The sequence below is a fragment of the Sciurus carolinensis genome, chromosome 16 (genome assembly GCF_902686445.1).
Source record: "Sciurus carolinensis chromosome 16, mSciCar1.2, whole genome shotgun sequence".
Classification (NCBI taxonomy): Eukaryota; Metazoa; Chordata; class Mammalia; order Rodentia; family Sciuridae; genus Sciurus; species Sciurus carolinensis.
In genome coordinates this window covers 57,618,393-57,637,727 of record NC_062228.1, presented here as the reverse complement: position 1 = coordinate 57,637,727, position 19,335 = coordinate 57,618,393, and the positions used below count along the sequence as shown (strand labels likewise).

The 19,335-nt window shown below is 55.5% G+C and overlaps 2 protein-coding genes across 5 annotated transcripts in view; one reads left to right on the top strand and one right to left on the bottom strand.

Annotated features, from left to right (window-relative positions):
• Positions 1 to 463: 463 nt before the first annotated feature.
• Positions 464 to 19,335, bottom strand: part of Fut2 (fucosyltransferase 2) — a 32,399-nt gene continuing 13,527 nt past the window's right edge. For 3 of the 4 annotated variants that reach the window (XM_047529807.1, XM_047529810.1, XM_047529808.1), the window contains 3 exons: positions 14,546 to 14,647; positions 10,599 to 10,710; positions 464 to 2,764 (listed from right to left, as the gene is read on the bottom strand). In XM_047529807.1, the coding sequence (XP_047385763.1) occupies positions 1,743 to 2,764; positions 10,599 to 10,710; positions 14,546 to 14,599 (1,188 nt within the window). In that variant the 5' untranslated portion in view covers positions 14,600 to 14,647 and the 3' untranslated portion in view covers positions 464 to 1,742. Of the gene's footprint in view, positions 2,765 to 10,598; positions 10,711 to 14,545; positions 14,648 to 18,919; positions 19,034 to 19,335 lie in introns of those variants that run through there. The other variant, XM_047529811.1, reaches the window with a different exon arrangement.
• On the top strand, positions 12,822 to 18,700 carry Ntn5 (netrin 5). The gene is made up of 6 exons (XM_047529813.1): positions 12,822 to 13,479; positions 15,900 to 16,088; positions 16,255 to 16,404; positions 16,734 to 16,787; positions 16,955 to 17,035; positions 18,336 to 18,700. Exons 1-6 carry the CDS (start codon positions 12,846 to 12,848, stop codon positions 18,698 to 18,700), a joined length of 1,473 nt encoding a protein of 490 aa, XP_047385769.1. The 5' UTR covers positions 12,822 to 12,845.

Sequence of the window (19,335 nt, the reverse complement as noted above, 5' to 3'; positions counted from 1 at the left end):
CACTGCATTGCAAGGACACTTATAAGTGGCTGGCAGAGGCCACGTCCAGGGCCAGCACCAACCCTTCAGTCATAGGAACAGATCGCCCAGCTCTGTGGAGCCTTCCAATGCTGACGGCCAAGCCAACATCAGACAGTGATCTCCTGGCTGCCCAACACAGCCCTGCAGCCCGGTCCCCTCAGCGCCCCTCAGACACGGCAGGAGAGTGAATGTTGTCTGTGCTTAAGCCCAGGTCTCAGGGTGCTTTGCTATGTGGCAGGTGAGAGCTGGCAGCGATCCGCCCTGGCCAAACCACTCTATTGTCAACTCCACACCATGACAACCCCACCAAGGGAGGAAGGAAGGAGACAAGAGGCCCGAGACAGCTCTGGGAAGGCACGGTATTAGTACTCCATGAGGACAAGGTGCTGGACTTTGGAAGTGAGCCAAGAAATGGCAAATCAAACAGCAGGAGACCTGGAGAGGGCTTCAGGCAGAAGGGGAGGTGATTCCTGATACAGGGCACCTGCGCTGGGAGAGATTTTAAATATTCATAAAGGAACATTACACCAATAAAAATTCTGGCATCTTCATATTTTAAAATACACTGAACTTATGTACAACTGTAATACATCAATAAAAATTTGGAAAAAAGTAAAAGTAAAATACTATTCCTACTTAAAAAAAAAATACATGGAATACAGGAAAACCAGCCCTGCAGTCACCTAACCCAGCTTCCGTCTGTGCTACAACTGGAATGTCCCCACCAAGACTTGTGTGGCAAGTTAATCCCCATTGTGAGGGAGGAGGAGGTGGAAATTTAAACCAGCTATAACCCTGGGCAGTAGAACCTTTGGAAGGCAACTGTGTTAGAGGTCATAGGGCAAAGTGCCAATCCCATGGGACAGTAGCTTCACGAAAGGGCAGACCTGAGTCAGGACCTTCTGTCCTGCCATGGCATGACCCAGCTGCGAGCAGTTGCCAGCACCATAATCTGCCTTCTTTATGAACTGCCCACTCTGTGGCCCTCGGTCACAGCAATGGAAGACAGGCCTGGGCAGTCCACGCTGGGAATGCTCAGAGGGCTGTGAGGGCCTGGGGGCTTAGGCAGTGCCGGGGGCGAGGCACCTCTTGCTATCACTGTGTCTGCAGGTGGCTGCTGAGATGGCCAAGGTCTGGTCTCCGTAGCCCCCTGGGATCAGGCTATGGAAAGGTACACCCGGTGTCTGTGAAGCAAGGCCTTCCCGCCCTGCGTCTGCCACTCTGCAGGGGAACAGCCTCCCCACTGAGGGTGCCTCCCGAGACTCAGCCACTCCACTCTGTCGCCCCTTGCATTCTGCCATGGGCAGGCCCACCAATACAAAGCCTGTACCTCCAGGGCAAGAATAGCCTCCACCAAACCCTCTCAAGAGGCGACAGGGAACACGTGGACTCCATGCTACCGGTGCTGCAAAGAAGTAAGGTTCCATGTTAAAAGTGTGACAAGTGCCCACGCAAGCCACATACCTAGGCACCGCCAACATATCCCACTGTTCATCAGCAGCAGCCCTTACGTGAACTTGTGGATTCTCATGTGTTGCTGCTGGGGTAAGTTCTGTGTTCATCGTCAAGGTGCCACACTAAGGCACAGAGAGATTAAGACTTTTGTCCAAGGTCACTCAGCTATGAAATAGATAAGGCTGAATTCAAACACCAGGTGGATTCTGAAGCTCTGAACTGCGCCCTGCCCCCAACATGCTGCCTCCTGGAGGGGCCTAGGGGGCCTAGACGCGGTTCTGCTGGGCCTGGCGGAGATCAGCAGCAATGCCCACCCACTCTGGCAGGAAGGCTGCCTGTGGCTTAAAGACCATGTGGAAGGGGGAGTTGGGCAGGGTGAAGTTGGCCAGGTAGACAGTGTCCCCACCCGTGAGGTAGGCAGCCCAGATCCCGAAGGTGCCCACGGTGATGATGCTGTGGTTGCACTGTGTGAGCAGTGCAAAGTCCTTGGCGGGGGAGCCCTGAAGACCATTGCCCGCGAACACCACATCTCCAAGGGAGCTGTCGATGCTCTCCCGGCACCAGGCCATATCGTCACTGGTGACCACGAAGACTGGGGAACGGTAGCGGGCTCGGAACCAGTCTAGGGCCTGCTGCAGGTAGCCCCGGTCGGCCAGCACACCCTTCCACACCCGCGGCATGACACGAATGTAGTCCCCCCGGCGCACGTGCACGCCCACAAAGGTCACCCGCCAGGCCTGCGTGGCCTGCAGGGCCTGCAGGAACTTCTGGGCCTCCTCCCGCACGTGCTCATGCAGGCTGAACTCCTGGAGGATCTCCTGGCGCAGGTGGTGGTAGAAGGTCCAGGAGCAGGGGTAGCCCGTGAGGCGGACGTAGCGCCCCGGGATGTGGCGGTACTGCTCCTCCATCCAGTCGTTCAGGTGGTAGTTCCGCCACGGGATGCCGCGGGCCGTGGCACTGTGCAGGACCGGGAGGGTGATTCTGAAGATGGGGGCCAGCGTGCTGTGTATCTGGGCAGGGATGTAGGCAGGCCGCCCGTTCATCTTGGCCAGGGCGTACAGCGTGGCATACTGGCCCATCTGGTTCCCCAGGCGGCCTTTGGAGTTGATGGTGAACATGCCCTCCTGGGGGTGGTGTCTGGGGACCAGAACCACCTGGGCTGAGTATGCCCAGGGGGCGGGCACCAGAGCCAGGCGCCGGTGGCAGTGGAAGATGGTGGATACCACAAAAACGACAAAAAGGAAGTAGCAGGTGGAAAGGGATGGGCAGGTGGCCCCAAACCCCTTGGCTGCAGAAAGAAAGAGGGCATGAGTCAGGAGGGGCCGGAGGGGTACGCACGCCCAGGACTCCCGGTTCAGGCTCTCCAAGCGTCAACAGTCTAGAGCGCCAGGCGCAGGCCCACGGACAGATGGGGTCCTCCCACGTGCCCAGACCCCGCCCCTTACTGGCAGCACGTGACCCATCGTTACTGCACCTTTTAATCTTTTCTCACCTGTTAAATGAGTAGGTTGACCATTTGGAAATACCTATATGCAACCATATTTTACCTGCAGTTGCAGCCATTTCTATGGTCCGCCTTGACCAAACTACCTCATGGAGTTGCATGAGATTTAAATGTGATACAGTAGTTCTTATCTATCATTTCACTTTCCACAGATTTCAAGGTCAAATGTGGTCTGAAAATACTGAATTGAAAATTCCAGAAATAAGCAGTTCACCCGGGCATAATGACACACACGGATAATCACAGTGACTCGGAAGACTAACACAGGAGGATCTCAAGTTCAAAGCCAGCCTCAGCAACTTAGGGAGACCTAGTCTCAAAATAAAAAATAAAAAGGGCTGGGGGTGTGGCTCAGTGGAGAACCATCCCTGGGTTCAATCCCTGGCACCAAAAAAAAAAAAAAAAAACAAAAACGCAACAACAGCAGCAGCGTATAAATTTTAAATTTCATGATGAACTTTTCACCACCCCACTCTGTGAAGTCGTTCCCTCTGTCCAGCGTGTCCATGCTGAGAGGCTCTCTGGCTGTCTGTCACCTGGAGCTGCCTGGCAGGATCCCAGCATTTCTGTTCGAGTAACACTTATTTCACTTCGTAATGGCTCAAAAGTGCAAGAATAGCGGTGCTGACCGTTCAGGAGTGACAGAGGGAAGCCACGAAAGTTTCCTTTAAGTAAGAAGTGTTAAGTACAGTATGCTAATCAATGGGTCAGACAGGTCACATTCACTTAAATTTTTTTAAAATATTTTTTTACTTATAGACGGACACAATACCTTTATTTGAGCTGTTTATTTTTATGTGGCACCGAGGATGGAACCCAGGGCCTCATGCCGGCTAGGCAAGTGCTCTACCACTGAGCCCCAGCCTAGCCCACTTTCACCTAACCTTTATTTCAGTACACTGTTACACTTGTCCTATTTGTTAGTTATTGTTGCTCACCTCTTACTGTGCCTAACTTCATCACAGGCATCTATGAAAGCACCCAGAAACCACTCTGGACTTGGGAACTCACGCAAGAGATTTTATTAAGCGGACAGGCAGAGTATCTGCCTGCAGGGTGAGAGAGAGAGAAAATGAGAGAAAGAGAGAGCGCACACTAGAGTGTGTGAAAGCCAGGGAGAGGGAGTGAAAGCGAGGACAAGAGGGGGAGGGGGGAATGGCGGGGGTGCTATTCTTAAGTAGTGGAATGTCGTGGTCTAATAACAATGGACCAATGGCTGGTGAGGAGGTTCACGGGCTAACAATCTGGGTTGTAAAGTGGTATGGGGGAGGGAGAATAATGGTGGCAGCAAAATAGCAGATCTGATGCCAATTATCTACATACAGGAAAAAAAAAAACAGTATGTGTAGGGTTGGGCACCATCTGTGGTTTCAGCATCCACTGGGGGGCAGGGAATGTACCCCTCCAAGGACTACAGTGACTTCGTAATGTACTTCAGTGCCCCGCACACAGGAAAGCTCATACTTGTTGTAAAATAAATACTTCCAGACACCCCTCTACATGCCAGGCAGAGAAGAGAAGCAAGCAGAACCAAGGAGGCTTGAGTCCTTGCTCCTCACCTTAGCACAGTGTGGCACAGTGGTTGAGTGCAGATGGCGCAGTTCACTGGCAGGCTCTGCCTGCTGCTGGCCTGGAGCCTGAGTGTGGTTAGTTTTAAGCTCCTGTGCCTTGGTCTCCTCTTCTGTAAGATGTGGGTACTGCGTGTTTCCCAGCACTCTTAGGGGGGGTGAGGGTTTCAAACTGCCCACACAGTCCCTGATTTCTCCCTTGGATCTGGGGAGGCCCCCTGCTTGCCTTGCCCAGCCATATATGGCAAGAGTACCTCAGTGCTGGCTTCTGGCCCAGGACTTAAGGGGTTAGCAGTTGCCACTTGCTGCCTCCGGAATATCTTCTAATAGTCAAGTTGTATAGTTTTAGATTTTAAATGTAGATTTTCAGTGAGCAACCCCTTCTTTTCTTTTGGTAATCACTTTACTAAGATATAATCACACACCACACAATTCACCCATTAAAAGGGTATAAATTTGCTTCCCACAGTAATGCACACCTGTAATCCCAGTTTTTCTGGAGGCTGAGGCAGGAGGATTGCAAGTTAGAGGCCAGCCTCAGCAACTTAGCAAGACACTTTCTCACAGTAAAAAAGAAAAAGGGCCAGGGGTGTAGCAGTGTAGCTCATTGGTAGAGCTCCCCTGGGTTCAATCCAAAACAAAAAAAGTGCACAATTTCACAGTTTTTGGTATATTCAGAGCTGTGCAACCATTATGATTTCTTTTAAAACATCTGCATCATCCCCAAAAGAAGCCCCACACCTTTAGCACCTCACTTCCCCATCCCTCCCACCCTCCTATCTTCCCCTCCAACTAAGACAGACTTTGTTTCCTCGTCTCCATGGACTTGCCGATTCATGAAAAGGCAGCGTAGGCCGCCTTGGCCTTTATGTCTTCCCCTTGGTGTCACGCTCTCCAGGTTCACCAGGCAGCAGGTGTCAGCGCTCCATCCTCTTCATGGCTAGTGACATCCTGGTGTGGAGGCCACGTCGTGCTTGCTGGTGGGCACTCAGGTTGCTCCCCCGTCTGCCAGGAGGCTCCCATGTGGGAGCTCTGTGCATATGGTCTTCATGCCCCTTGGACATTTGCCTGGCAGTGGCACTGCTGGGCCACTAGTCACTCTGGTCAGTCGTCTCAGGAACTGCCAAGTTGTCTTCTGCCCCCTTTTCCTTCCCACCAGCAGCACAGGCGGCTCCGAGGCCCCGCCCCTCTGTCACCTGCCACCTCTGTCAGACCAGGGCAGCAAGCAGCAGGACTTCACTGAAGAACCCTGCATTTGGCCTCCAGGTCCCACCCTGGCTCCACTGGGCTTGACTGGGCTCTGTGACTTCTTCAGGGGCTGTTCCACCTTCCCTGGGCTCTCGCCCACAGCTTCACTCCCAGCTCCACTGGGTCCCGCTCTGCTTTCTTCTCTGCCGTCCTTCTCTGCTCCGACCAGACCTGGCATTCTACAGGCCGCCTCCGTCCTCTGTGCACCACACTTTACCCATCGGACCCCTTGGGAAGTCCGCACATTGCTGGGATCCTGGGAGAGGTCAGGCAGCTCTCAAGAGACGTGGCCCCCACCCTCACGCACACACCCAAATGCACAAGAAATGCTTTGCTGGCTGCTTCAGTTTCCAAAAAGCAAATTAAACCTAGCTGGTAAAAATTCCATCCCATCTGTTATCACACCACCCGCCCGACTCCAGGTTCTGGTGCTGGGGGAGGCAGTACTGCACGCAGTAGGGCCCTGGCGAGTCCCAGGCAGGCACCAGAGGCTGGGCCGATGTGGAGAAGCACCGTCTCAGGGCCAGGGTGGGGCCTCCAGGGCCTCTGGTGGTGTGTGGTCAGAGCAACCCCTCCGCCTCACGCTCAGAAAGGCTCCCTGGTGAGGGTGACGCCCTGCTGTTGCCGTCTAGGGGTTCTTAGTAAATGCTGGTCAGGCCTGAGCAGACATTCTGCTGGGCTCTGGGATCCTGTCACTTGCCCTGGAGGCTGCCCTCTGTGCACCATCTGCCAGGATCTCAAGCGCTCCCCCTCGTGGCTGTTCATCAGTCTCAACAACCAGAACACTGCAGACAGGAAGACCAGAGGCTGTGCAGTGCTGTGTGTGCCGCCCAGCTGGGCCCGCTGTCCAGCTCCGCAGTTCCTGTCCTAGTGGAGGGTGGCAAAGCCCATCCTGAACCCTCTGGGGCTAGCACCTGCCCTGAACTGACATGCACCTATTTACGGATGTCCCTCTTCTGAGCTCAACACCAGTACCAAGCCCACGTCTGATAACAGGATACAACTCAGGCCCACCATGGTGTCATGAGGGGAGTGGTCTCGACACCCGCAGCAGGACCAGAATGCAGAAAGTTTGGTGGCCCAGAGAGCTCACTCTGTCCTTGTGACAACACCACCCCCAACCTGGGAGGTACATTTTCATCCCCATTTGAAAGAAGAAGGCGCAGAGAGTTAAGAGACCTGCCTCACAGGCAGTGAGCGCAGTGTGGGGGTCTGCACAGTCAACTACTGCCTGCTTGAGTCCTGGGGGGCAGTCCCCCGCCCTGTCTCCACTTACTGTGGTTCTGCCCTGCCCTGCCTGTGGGCCTCCGGTATTTCTGGGTTCCTGCAGGCTCCAAGGCCTGAGCCCTCCCAGAAAGCAAGGCGCCTGTGAGGATGCAGGTCCTCCCAAAGGAAGCACTCCCACGTCGTGCAGCTGGGGACTGTTTCTAGGCTCTGGAGGCTTCTGGACCGCCCCTCCCTCCTCCCACCCCTCAGGAACCTTCAGGGTTGCTAATCGCCGGGGCACTCAGGCTATTAAGAACAATGGAAGGAAGAAAGCATCCCACCACGCAGGAGAGCTGGAAGGAAACCAAGGCCCCTGAGCGGAGTCTTCTCTAGCAGAAGGACTCACCTCTGCACCAGCACTGCCTGGGCCTGCAAGGCTCCTGTCCCAGTGCCCAGAGGGCTGCACCTGCCTCCTTCAGGCCTCAGCCCAAGTGTCCCCTCTCGTGCCACTGAAACCTGTGCCACCCCCACTGCCCCAGCACCTACTCCCCTGCTTGCTGGTCTCTCCCTCACCGCACCCCTCTCCCAGTACCACGGATAGAAGGGGGCCTCTACCACAGAGCCACATCTCCAGCCCTTTTTATTTTGAGACAGGGTCTTGTTAAGTTGCCCAGACTAGCCTCCAACTTTCCCTCCTCCTGCCTCAACCTCTGAACGTCCACAGGCGTCCTAGCCAGGCTGGGTCTGGCCTGTCTTTCTTCCGAAGCCCTTGAAACCCTCTAACAGCCCATAGGAAGAAAATGCTCACTGCCTTTTGTCTCTAGGTGGCCTGCCAAGGACCAGTGCCTTGGGGTACTGTTCACTGCCAGTCTCAGGCTGCCGGGCAGCAGCTGGAGCATGCTCAAGATGCCTCGATTGCGTATTAGAGTTTGAACCAAAAAGTCCCTTATGATGTATTTTTTTCTTTACCTCTGCTACCCAAATCAAGTATTAACTATGCATCTGGCATATACCAAGCGCCCAGCTGTGAGGGATGGACCCGCCAATGAGTTTACAGTCCAGTTGGGACTCCTCAGTTCTTGCCACTTTCTTGATCTCCCACCAGTCATTTCTGAGACGGTTCAACTCCCCAGCTCCCAGGCCAATTTTCCCTTTTGCCTTCTCCCTCATTCCCTTCCTTGTAGCCTTTTGATGTTCATTGGAAATCTGGATACACGTCTGCTCAGAACACCTAGAGGAGCAGGGAACAATTTGCATCTCAGGTACAGTGTGAGTAAACTGAGAAGTAATGAATAATTCTTATATATTTTGTAACTTTTTATGTGAGTCTTCAGTTGTTTAAGGGTTTTCAGCACTTGATGTTTATGCATCTTCTAATCAGAGATGAGGTCGTATTTTCACTTAGAACTTAGCTGTTGGCTTGAGAAAAATGTAGTTTTATCTGTTTCTGTTTCTCTATAAGATGGACCCTAGGATTTCTTTTCCCTCACAGAAATAATTAAGTAGCATTTGTGTGCTGTATTGATAGCCAGCCATCCAAGTCTTCAATGTATATACTCATATGTTAGGGTTCCGTTTTCCCCCATTTCCACAACATATGCATATGTACTCTTCCTACTTCCTCCAAATTTGAAGAAGTTTTGTAAATGATAGATATCCTCTCTTTTCTCTTAACACAGACTCAGATCATTGGTAGGAACTTAAGAACTTTATATCACAAGTTCTTCAAACATTTACCATTTCATATTAATAAGATTAAGCTTCTTGGAATTCCTGCTCTTAGGGCAGGGGACATAAAAGACCCCTGCTGTCCACAGGTGTGGGCAAAAGTGACAAGCTGCCTCCACGGTAATGGAGGAGAAGTGTGCCCTGGCACCTCTGAGGAAATTGGGGTGCATAGCACTGGTAGATGTAAAGGTGTTTCCTCCCTATGATTTCATTTTGAAATTCAGATTGAGGCTGGGACACTGGCATGGTAGATGATTCACTTTCTCCTACCATTCACTAGAAAGAATACTTGGTATTCCCATGTACAAATGAGCTTACTTCCTAGCTAGGTATTTATAATTCTGGGAATCAAAACACTTAAACACCTCACCCAAAGCCATCTTTACTGGTAGCCTATTTTGATGGCAAGGAGGAGGATGCTTTGAAATAACCAAGAAACTACTGGTGCTGACAGTCATACAGCCTGGGAGTGGGGAAATTGTATTTTGTTTCCATCCTTTTCTGTTAACAGTAAAATGGTTGAGGCAGGAGATAGTAAATTATGGGAACACCTAGCGTTTTACAGCTGCTAAAAAGTGATCCCTAGGTCTTAGGAGCTCCTGGAGGCATCAGTATGTCACCAGCAGGAAACTAGTAGGTTCACTTACTATTTTGTCTAACCTATATGGATTTTTTCCCTATATACCTAAGTACACTCACTGTAAGGATGGTCATTCTTACTCTTTCATTGAGATAAGTTTTCTTCTGCATCTGGGCACTAAAGGGATACATGAACCATTGTTAACATTTTGAGTAATATCTTCAACTAGAAGTCATTTTTGTTTAACTTCTTATAGGAAAATTTGAGTAAAATAAATATTAATTGTCTTTTTGTATATTAACTAAATGTTTTCCTTTGGTTTTATTTTGGGGAAAGTGTTGTGAGTATTTGCTGGTGGAAAAAATTGGATATAAAAGAATAAACACTGTAAAAAATTAAAAAAAAAAAAAAAAGATGCTCGATCTGTCAGACCATGACTCTTGCTTTATGCCACCCTGTCACTCATGCATACCCTTGCCCAGATTCCACGAGTCCCCTCTGATATGGGTCTCTTGGCCCCAGTCTGTTATGGAGCTTTGGAATTAACACCCATCTTTTGAATCTGATGTCCCTATCCTTGCTCCTCCTGGACTACACACCTGAGGGTCACTCAGAACCACAATCACGGCTACACCCCACACCCAGAGCAGCACAGGGCAGTGAGTATCCAATCCCGTCAGGCGCAGCCCAGCTGAGCCACAACAAATGCTGGGGTCCACGGAGTAGGCAACGCGGAACACCATCCTGGGACCTGAGGCCTCTGCTTTCCCCAGAGGGAAGCAAGCAGTTTCTAGTCAACGCCACTCACATAGGCGATTCAACATTTATACAAGAATTTAAAACAGCGGCACTGGGGATCAGGGCCCCTGCCTCTGAGCCCTGCCCCTGGCTCCCCACTTTCTCCTAGGGACTCGGACCCCTGCAGGCCTGCGGTGCTCTGCTCCTCCACTGCCCTCCCCGCCCTCCCGCCCTCGGCTCGGCACTGAGTTCTCTGAGTCTCCCTGCTGCCAATCTGTTCCTTCCAAGAAATTTTTAGGACTTGAAAGCAACGGACCTCAATGCTCGGTTAACCCACACCGACCCCAGGTTCCAGCAGGGATGAAGAGGGATTGCTGGGGTCTGCAGAATCCCCCGTGACCAATGCCCCGCCTCGGCATGAATGGCCCATGGGTCAGCTCTCCCAAATTGCAGCCTCCTTCCTGCACAGCTGAGCCACGCCCTTGGGAACTGGTAGGCAGGGGCAAGTGGGAGTGGACCAGGGACCCCAGGCCCCAGCCGCCCAACCTACCTGCCCGGAGCTTCTTCCTCCTGCCTGCCTGGGGCTGCCCAGCTGTGGGCCCACTGCGGGCAACGGTTCTCTGGTCCCACATGGTCTCGGGTGGCGTGGCTGGCAGGGGTCCCTGTGGGGAGAGCGTGGCTGTGGTTGGCGAGGGGACTGGGGCGGCGGGAGGGGGCGGCGGTGTTGGATTCTGCGGGCTCTGCTCAGAGCTCCCGCCCAGAACCCCCACTAGCCTAGGTCTGAGAACAGCCACTCGTCATTCCCTCCTGAGAGCCCACCAAGCCAGCCGAGCTCCTGCGGGAGGCGGCGCATGTGGGGACCGACTGCAGGACGCGCTTCTGGATGCAGGTCTGGCTAAGGCAGGCTTGAGACTGGGGTGGGGTGCACGCCAAGGGAGGGAAGCTGGGGTCCCACAGGCCCCACCTGCCCAGGCCAGGGAGACTGCTGGTCTGCTGGGAGCCCGATGGACCTGCTCCTGAAGACTGGGGGTGGGCTACAGGCCCAGAGGGGTAAGTTAGGGGATCTGACAGAGGGGCTCCAGGCGGGCAGGGGCTAGTTTCTGTGCTCCCAGGAGCACTGGGGTACTCACACCCTGGTTCCCCAAGGTGTTAAGGGCCAGAAGGCACGACTCCCTAAACTACCCAGCAAGAGGCACGTGCAGACACAGGGAGGGCAAGGGGCTGGGAGTCCTTAACAAGGTCAGGGCAGAGGGGCCAGCGAACCGACCACATGAGAGCAAAATGGCGCCAGACTCCTTGGAGACCATGCAGGTCGTCTGGGGCAGGGGTGGCAGGGTCTGTGTGGCAACAGCAGAGAGCACAGGGACTGTGTGGTCACCCACCCAGGGTGCCAGAGACCCCAGCCAGGTGCCAGCCTGGGTGCAGATTCAGAGCCAGGAGCCTAAGCAGGAGCCTAACAAAGACGCAAAGCCCCACTCCCAAGTGGGCCAGTCCCTGGGGGCTGCTGTTCAGAAAAGAAGGGAAGGGCCAGATGAGGGCTGAGGGCTGAGGGCTTCCGAGCTCCTGCCTTGCCCTGGGGTCTGTCTGGATTTCTGCTCCCTTGGGGGGTCCTGGCATCTGGCACCCTCCTCTCCCGCCCTCCTGCCTGATTCCCTCCCTCATTACCCACCACCCCCAGCATCTGCTCCCCCATCTGCTCCAGGGACCTGAGGACGGGTGGAGAATGTGGGGACTGATCCCTGGGCCCTGAGGCCTAGAGTGGCCGGTGGGATGAGATGATCAGAAAGTACCAGAAATCTGACCTCAGGATCTCCACACTCCAGGTACTCCAGGGAACCCAAGCATCTGCCTTCCCAGCCCCACAGGGGTTCTGCGGTCCCAGGCTCCAGCCCCAGAGGGAGCCTGGCTTGTTGCCTAGGCTGCTATCTTTCCCTTAGCTCCTCTCTGGCTTTGCACTGGGGTGGGTGGGAAAGGGTTAAGGACGACAGGCTGGGGGTGGGTGGCAGGGAGGCCAGTGTTTGGCGATAATCCCCTCCGTGCCCAGGGTGTGGAGAACAAGGTTAGGGCCCCACATGGGAAAGGGCCTCCTTCTGATCCCTATGGGCTGGGGCCTCAGCCTCCTGCTTCTGATCCCTTGGCTGGGCACCTCCAGCTCTGCCCACCCCCACCGGAGCCTGTGGGCTGTCTGCTCTCCTCTGGCTGTCCCTTGTGTCCCTTGCTTGCCCCTCTGGGGCCCCCAGGAGCTCCGATCTTCCTGTGAACTCTGGGTGCCCAGTCCTATGTCTCAGCCTCCCTGCCTCCCCATGTCTGGACCTTTCCATGGGTCTGTGTCTCCACTCCTCTGTCTCTTTGCCGTCTCTGTTTCTGTCCTTTTCTGTTTCTCTGTCCTCATTTCTCTAGCCCTCTGCATTCCCCAGCCCCGCTCCCTGTGTCCCTCCCTTGTCCCTCTCTGGATTTCCACATCTGTGGCCTCCACTGGTCGACGTCCACCCTCACAGGCTCCCCAGGGGCCCTGCCCCTTCGACACTGATGGATAACTCTGGGGTGTTAAGCTACGGATTAGTTCAGGCAAAATTCTCGATTTTGCTTGCGTTCTTTCCCCTCTGGGTTATGTAAACAGTGATTCTCCCCAGATGGAACTATTTTCCTCGCTTCGAAGCAGTCAGGGAGGGGCCTTGGGCAGGGCTGGGGTGGAATGCTGGGGTTCCCCAGGGCACCTTGGAGAGCAGGGTGGAGGCTGGTGGCTGAGGTCCCACCTGGCCACCTCTCCTCTCCAGGTGCTGGCTCTGCTGGGATCATGCCTGTGACCTTTGCCCTCTTGCTCCTCCTACATCAGGTCACCTCCGACCCATGCTATGACCCGGGGGGTCGCCCTCGCTTCTGCCTCCCACCAGTGACCCAGCTGGCAGGTGGCATAGCAGCCTCCTGCCCTCAGTCCTGTACCCTCTCCCCAGGGACTAGTCCCAGCCCTGGGGCCACCTGCAATGGCAGTCTGACCCTGGACCTGGATGGCCCCTTCCTCCTGACGTCTGTCAGCCTGCGCTTCTGCACCCCAGGACCCCCAGCCCTAGTTCTGTCTGCGGCCTGGGCTGCAGGGGGTCCCTGGAGGCCTCTGTGGCGCAGACCTGCCTGGCCTGGGGCTTTGGGGGGTCCTGAGAGGGTAATCTTTCGCTCCCCACCAGGCCCTAAGGCCAGGGTGGTGGCCAGCCACCTCCGTGTGGAGTTTGGAGGCCAAGCAGGGCTGGCAGCAGCTGGCGTGAGGGGCCGCTGCCAGTGCCACGGCCACGCGGCCCGCTGTGCTGCCCGCGCCCGGCCTCCGCGCTGCCGCTGCCGCCACCACACCACCGGCCCAGGGTGCGAGAGCTGCCGCCCGTCCCACCGAGACTGGCCCTGGAGGCCTGCCACGCCCCAGCACCCCCATCCTTGCCTGCGTGAGTCCTGGGCCCTTCCCCCCTCCCCTTGCAACTGGTTGGTCCCATGTCCCCAAGGGCACAGGATGCTCTCCTCCTTCCCTGGCTTGGCATAGGTGCTCAGGTAGCAGTCAGGGCAGCGGGACGGTTCCTGACCCAGTCAGCCTCACAGGGTGGCACTTGGTCATGAAGCACGTGCTCCCAGTCCCACTCTGTGCCAGCTGGGTGCTGGCGTGAAGCCTGTTTTCCAGATGAGAACGCTAAGGCTGCAGGGTGGGAGTCCCTTGCACAAGGACACACAGCTGCCATGTGTGGCAGGACCAGGGCCTGTGCTCAGGAAGTCATGCTCCAGGGCTTGCTAGCCAAGCTCCTATTGGGTGCTGTCACCTGTGCACTCGAGGATGGACAGGAGCACAGCCTCGGCAGCCAGCCAGCCAGTCAGGCTGCCTGCGTATGAAGCCCAGCTCCTCTGCTAGCAGCTGTGTGACCTCGGGCAAGTGACTTAACCTCTTTGCCTCATTTCCTCCCCTGAAAAGTGGGAAGAGGAACAGTGCTTCCTCAAGGTCGAAGTGGAAATCCAGTGAGCAGAGTCCAGTCCACAGCCGGCAGAAAGACAGCTTCCTGAGCACCTGCCATGTTACCTTTCCCAGCAAAGCAAAGAGAGTCCCAAGGGGACAGGTCACTTGCTTCAAGTCTGACTGCCAGCAAGGGGCAGTGTTGAGACCCTTCACAGGGAGTCCCACCTTCCTAGAAGCTGCCCACACCCTGGGCCACCAGCCATATGATCACTCCTAGCTTCTCCTTGATGCCCTCTCCCAGGCTGGAGCTTCTAAGGTCAAAGCCCCTCCTCAGAGACACCATCAGCTCCCTCCCACCCTGGCTGTGACTCTGGGTAGCCATCAGCTCATCCTGGTGTCCGGAGATCACCGCCTTGTCCAGCCCTACTAAAGATGTCCCCGGAGGCCTGGAGGCCGCCGTATTCTAGTTGTCTGCTCCCCAGTGCTCAGGGCCTCAATTTGGTAGGCCCACCTCCAAATCTGACCTGTTCCACCAGCCCCCCTCAGGGGAGTGAGGAAGGGAGACTCACGTGTTCTGAGGGTGGAGCAGACTTCATCCTGGACCTGGGAGCCGGGGAGGTCATCCCTGTGAACTGCCAGTCACTTCAGCTGGATAGCACAGCCCTCCAAGCCTGGTGAGAGGTTGATAGCGCTGTGGTGAGGGTGAGGGGGCCAGCGAGGCTGAGCAGCAGCTTCACAGACCTGGCGCTCTGACTCCCACTACCCAGCTCTGAGTTTTCAGGGGGAAACAAGGTGAAGCGATTCCCCCCAGGCCAGAAAAGACCCTACCCACTGACAATCTGAACGGCACTGCCACCTCTAAGGCCCACCCAAATCCTAGGAGCCAGGGTGGAGGTCCCCATAGACAGAGAGCAAACCAAGGTTCAGAGGGGGAGTTGTTTTCCCAAGAACACACAACTATCTCAGCGCCATGACTCCCTGGAGCTCTCAGGCACCCCCCAGTGCAGGCCTCTTACCCCCTGAAACCCAGGTCTCTTCAAAGAGTGGCCCAGACGCCTCTGCCTCAGCATCACACTCTGGGATGTTTACCAGAAATACAGATCTCTTTGCCCAGCAGATGCCAGAGAGTGGGTCCTGAACTTATACTATTTTCTTAAAATGGGGCCCTGGTGATTCCTAAAGTAATAAGGCTTGAGGGCCACTGCCTTTGAACACCTGATAAGTGCCACCAGCAAAACGCACGTGGCAGACCATCCTCAGGTGAGCTGCGTGGAAGCACTGGAGTGTGGCTGCTAAGAACACAGGCTCTGAAGCCAGAATGCCTCGGTTCAAATCCTGCCTCTGACCACCACCCAGCTGTGCTGCTTTAGGCAGGTGACTTCACCTCTCTGTGTCTCTTCCCCTATCTGCAAACTGGGGATGATGATGGTGGTAGCCTCACAGCCCTTTGGGGATGAAATACACCAAATTCCTAAGGTGCCGGCATCTGACATGTGGAAGCACAAAACAGCCAAGTACTTGCTCTGCGCCAGGCCCTGAGTTAAGCACTTTCCATCTACTTTATCTCATTTAAGCCTCATGAAGTAACACTACAAAGCCATTCTGCCGACGAACGCTGCAGAGAGGTCCACAGGGTCTGAGCCCACTGCCCATGCCCAGAGCTGCCTCTCTTCTTTTAGCACCACAGTTTCACAGTGCCACTCAGGAAGTTCCCAGGTCCCCTCCTGCTCACCCATTTCTGGACCAGCATCCCCATTTTAGGATGAGCATGGAGGTGCTCTGGGACCCAGGCTTCCCTGGAGCTCCAGGCTGCCTCTCTGACATCACAGCCTCACTTTATTTCCTTTCCTGAGGGCAGGGCAGTGGGGGGAAGGCTGGAGACAGACGGCCCAGCCCTCACAAGCCCTCCCCCCACGCTCCTAGCCTGCTCCTGCAACCAGCATGCTCGACGCTGCCGGTTCAACTCTGAGCTGTTCAGGCTATCAGGTGGCCGGAGTGGGGGTGTATGTGAGCGGTGCCGCCACCACACAGCTGGGCGACACTGCCACTACTGCCAGCCAGGATTTTGGAGGGACCCCAGCCAGCCTATCACCAGTCGAAAGGCCTGTAAGGGTGAGTGTGGCCAGGCCCAGGGGCAAGGATGCAGGGCCTGGACTCCTGGGTGTAAGGAAGGGCTGCGACCTGGACTCCTGCATCTTGGGGAGGAGGGGGATGCAGATTTGGTAGGGAGCATTTGGGTCCCAGAAACCCCATGTCCCCAGTTCCTTTCCACATGTAGCCTGCCAGTGCCACCCCATTGGGGCAACAGGAGGCACCTGCAACCAGACCAGCGGTCAGTGCTCCTGCAAGTTAGGGGTCACGGGCCTGACGTGCAGTCGCTGTGGTCCTGGCTACCAGCAGAGCCGCTCCCCAAGGATGCCCTGTCAGCGTGAGTCCTGAGGGGCAGGGCCACAAGTCCCAAGTGGGGAGGAGAGGAGACCATTCAAGTCTCAGTGTGATGGGACAAGTGACCCTGGGACATGGGAGCCAGGCAGGGGCTGGAGACTGGACTCTGAGCCTTCAGGGATCCAGGACTGAAATTCTAGACTCTTCAGTTGTAGGGAAAAGGGAGGTAGGGCTCTGAACTCCTCCTGATCCTGAGGGAAGAAGGGGTGGGCTCCAGACTCCTGGGTCCTGGCAGAGGAGGGCAAGGGATGCTTGGATTCCTCGGGGAGTATGCCTAAGAGGTTAAATTAAATTTCTCCTTTGGTCTCCCAGGAATTCCAGAACCAACAACCATCCTTGCTACTAAGCCTGGTGCTTCCAGTTCTGGTAAGGCAGGCTGGCAGAGATCCCCAGGCAGTAAGAGGGCTCAGGGATGGACTAATTGGGCCCCAGTCACCAGGGGTATGGGCACCCCAGCTGTCCATCAGGATGGACTGAGGGATGGATGGTGCAGAATGCTGTGGCCCAGGCCTCAGGAGCCTGACCCTCTCCAGACCCTCAGTGTCAAAACTACTGCAATATCTCGGACACCAGGGTACACATGAGCCTTCAGAGGTACTGCCAGCAGGACTACGGTGAGTGCTGGGGGTCAAAGGGCCCAAGGCTGCCCAGATGACCTACTGACTGCCTTCAGGCAGCTCCTCTCTGGCCTTCAATTTCCTCACCTTAAATGGAAGGGGTGTTGGATTCTACAAGGTCCTTCTCAATCCAGGATCTGATGGGACATGAGTGGGGGTAGGGACAGTGAGGAAGGGGTCTTCACTACCTTCTTGTGTCTCCTCTTCTCCTGTGTTCTCGTGCTTGCAGTTTCACACTCTTCTTTAGCCTGACATCTCTGAGGGATAGAAGGCAAGGGGAACTGAGCCCCTGCCTGTCCTCCCTATCTCAGACCCTTTCTCTTTCCCTTCAGCGTCCCAGATAGCTAAGCCTTTGCCCCATTCCCCCAAAGACCCACCCCTTGGGTCCCTAATCTATCAGCCCACACTGGTCCCAAGACCCTGGGGCTGGTGACCTCAGGCAACTCAGCTCTCACTCAGGAGTTCAGCTCAGCCCACAAATCAAGACCAGCCCCTGCTACTTCCCCCAGTGTAGAGGATCCAGGACTCCTCCACCCTCAAGTATCCTCTGGCCACTTGTGTCCTAGGCCTTCAAAGAGAGCCTTTTTCTTCTACCTCCTAAGGGGATCTTCTGCCCAGATTCAGCCTCCAACACTGTCTGACCTCATCCCCTCAGAAAGTACACTTTCCTGAATTACAACAAATGTGATCTCAACTCTCAGGTTTCAGGGACTGATGTCACGCTCTGTCTCCCCAAGTTCACCCCAGAGTCCTTCCCTTTGCAATACCCAGCTCTCCCAAGTGCTTTGCTCCTGATACCTTCTGACCCTACTGCATTAAATACCCTGGAACTGTTTCTTCTGCCTTGTGCTGAGCCCCACCAACCGTAGCTGCCCCCGACTGCTCCCCCTTCAATGTAAGTCCTAGATCTGCCACCCCTAATATGACTCCCAAAGCCCACCCAACACATCTCAAGCTCCAGGATCCTTTCCCTGTCTGGCCTCCCCTCCTGTGTTTGATAGCACATCGCCTTGCCCTTTCCAACCTTAATCCTGGAATCCACCTTGCAAATCTAACCCTCTTCCTTCTAATCCCGCCCCGGCCTCCTGGACTGTCTCCTGGACTGTCTCCTCCAGCAGGTCCCACCCGCTACTGAGGGCGACTTCCAGGCCTCTCACCTTTAAATGGTCAAGGTCTCTCTCCTACCTAACATGATCCAGGAAGGTCACCCCCGCCTATCCTGGGCCCCACCCCACCAGGCTGACCCCACCACACCCGAGGGTACCACCACCCACGCCTGACACCTCCCTCCCCGCAGTGCTGCGCGCTCAGGTGCTGGCGTCCGAGGCGGCCGGCTCCGCATGGCGACGGCTGGCCGTGCGTGTGCTGGCCGTGTATAAGCAGCGGGCACGGCCAGTACAACGCGGTGACCAGGATGCTTGGGTGCCGGGCGCCGACCTGGCCTGCGGCTGCCTGCGCCTACAACCCAGCACCGACTACCTGCTGCTGGGCAGCGCAGCTGGAGACCCAGACCCCGCGCGCCTCGTCTTAGACCGCTACGGCCTCGCACTGCCCTGGAGGCCGCGCTGGGCCCGGCCGCTGCGGCGGCTGCAGCAGGAGGAGCGCGCCGGGGGCTGCCGCGGCCTGCGACCTCCCACACCAAGTCCTACGCCTGAACACTAGCCAGGGCGCGCGAGGCCTCGAGACTAGCAACACAGAAGCAACCACGACCACGTGCGACCCGAGAGAACCAATCAGAAGCCGCGGAGCACTTGACGTCACCGACATGCGCCAGCACCGCGCAGGCGTGAGCGACTTTTACCAGAAGGCGGCTAACTCCGAGCGGGATTTTGGTCCCAGCTGTGCCCTGTGTGGTTTGTGACACAAGCAGTTATTTCTCACAATAAAGTTTCAAATCTTGAGGAATTTCGACCACAGAGTCCTGACCCGTACTGGGAGTCTCTAGGGGCAAATGAAGACGGTCTTGAGGAAACTTGCCCAGCTGAAGTGATCCCTAGGGCACACTGAGACGAAGTGGCCACTCCAGTGAGCGAACTCCCGCGGCGTCACTGGGTGCTTACTGACAAGCCAAAAGACAGCGGGAGAGGTGTGGCTGGAAAAGGCGGGAAATTTAACTTCCTTAAAGGGGCCATGGTTCCAAATTTCCAGAAAGTTCCAAATTTAGTAATTTTTCATTTCTGAGGAACCTCAGGATAGTCTCTGAGAAGGGAATACAGGGACTTTGTGTGAATGTCTGAAGAATGTTCCGATGGGTTCACTGGGCTTCAAGTGCGACCTGAACCCTTTCCTGAGAGGCC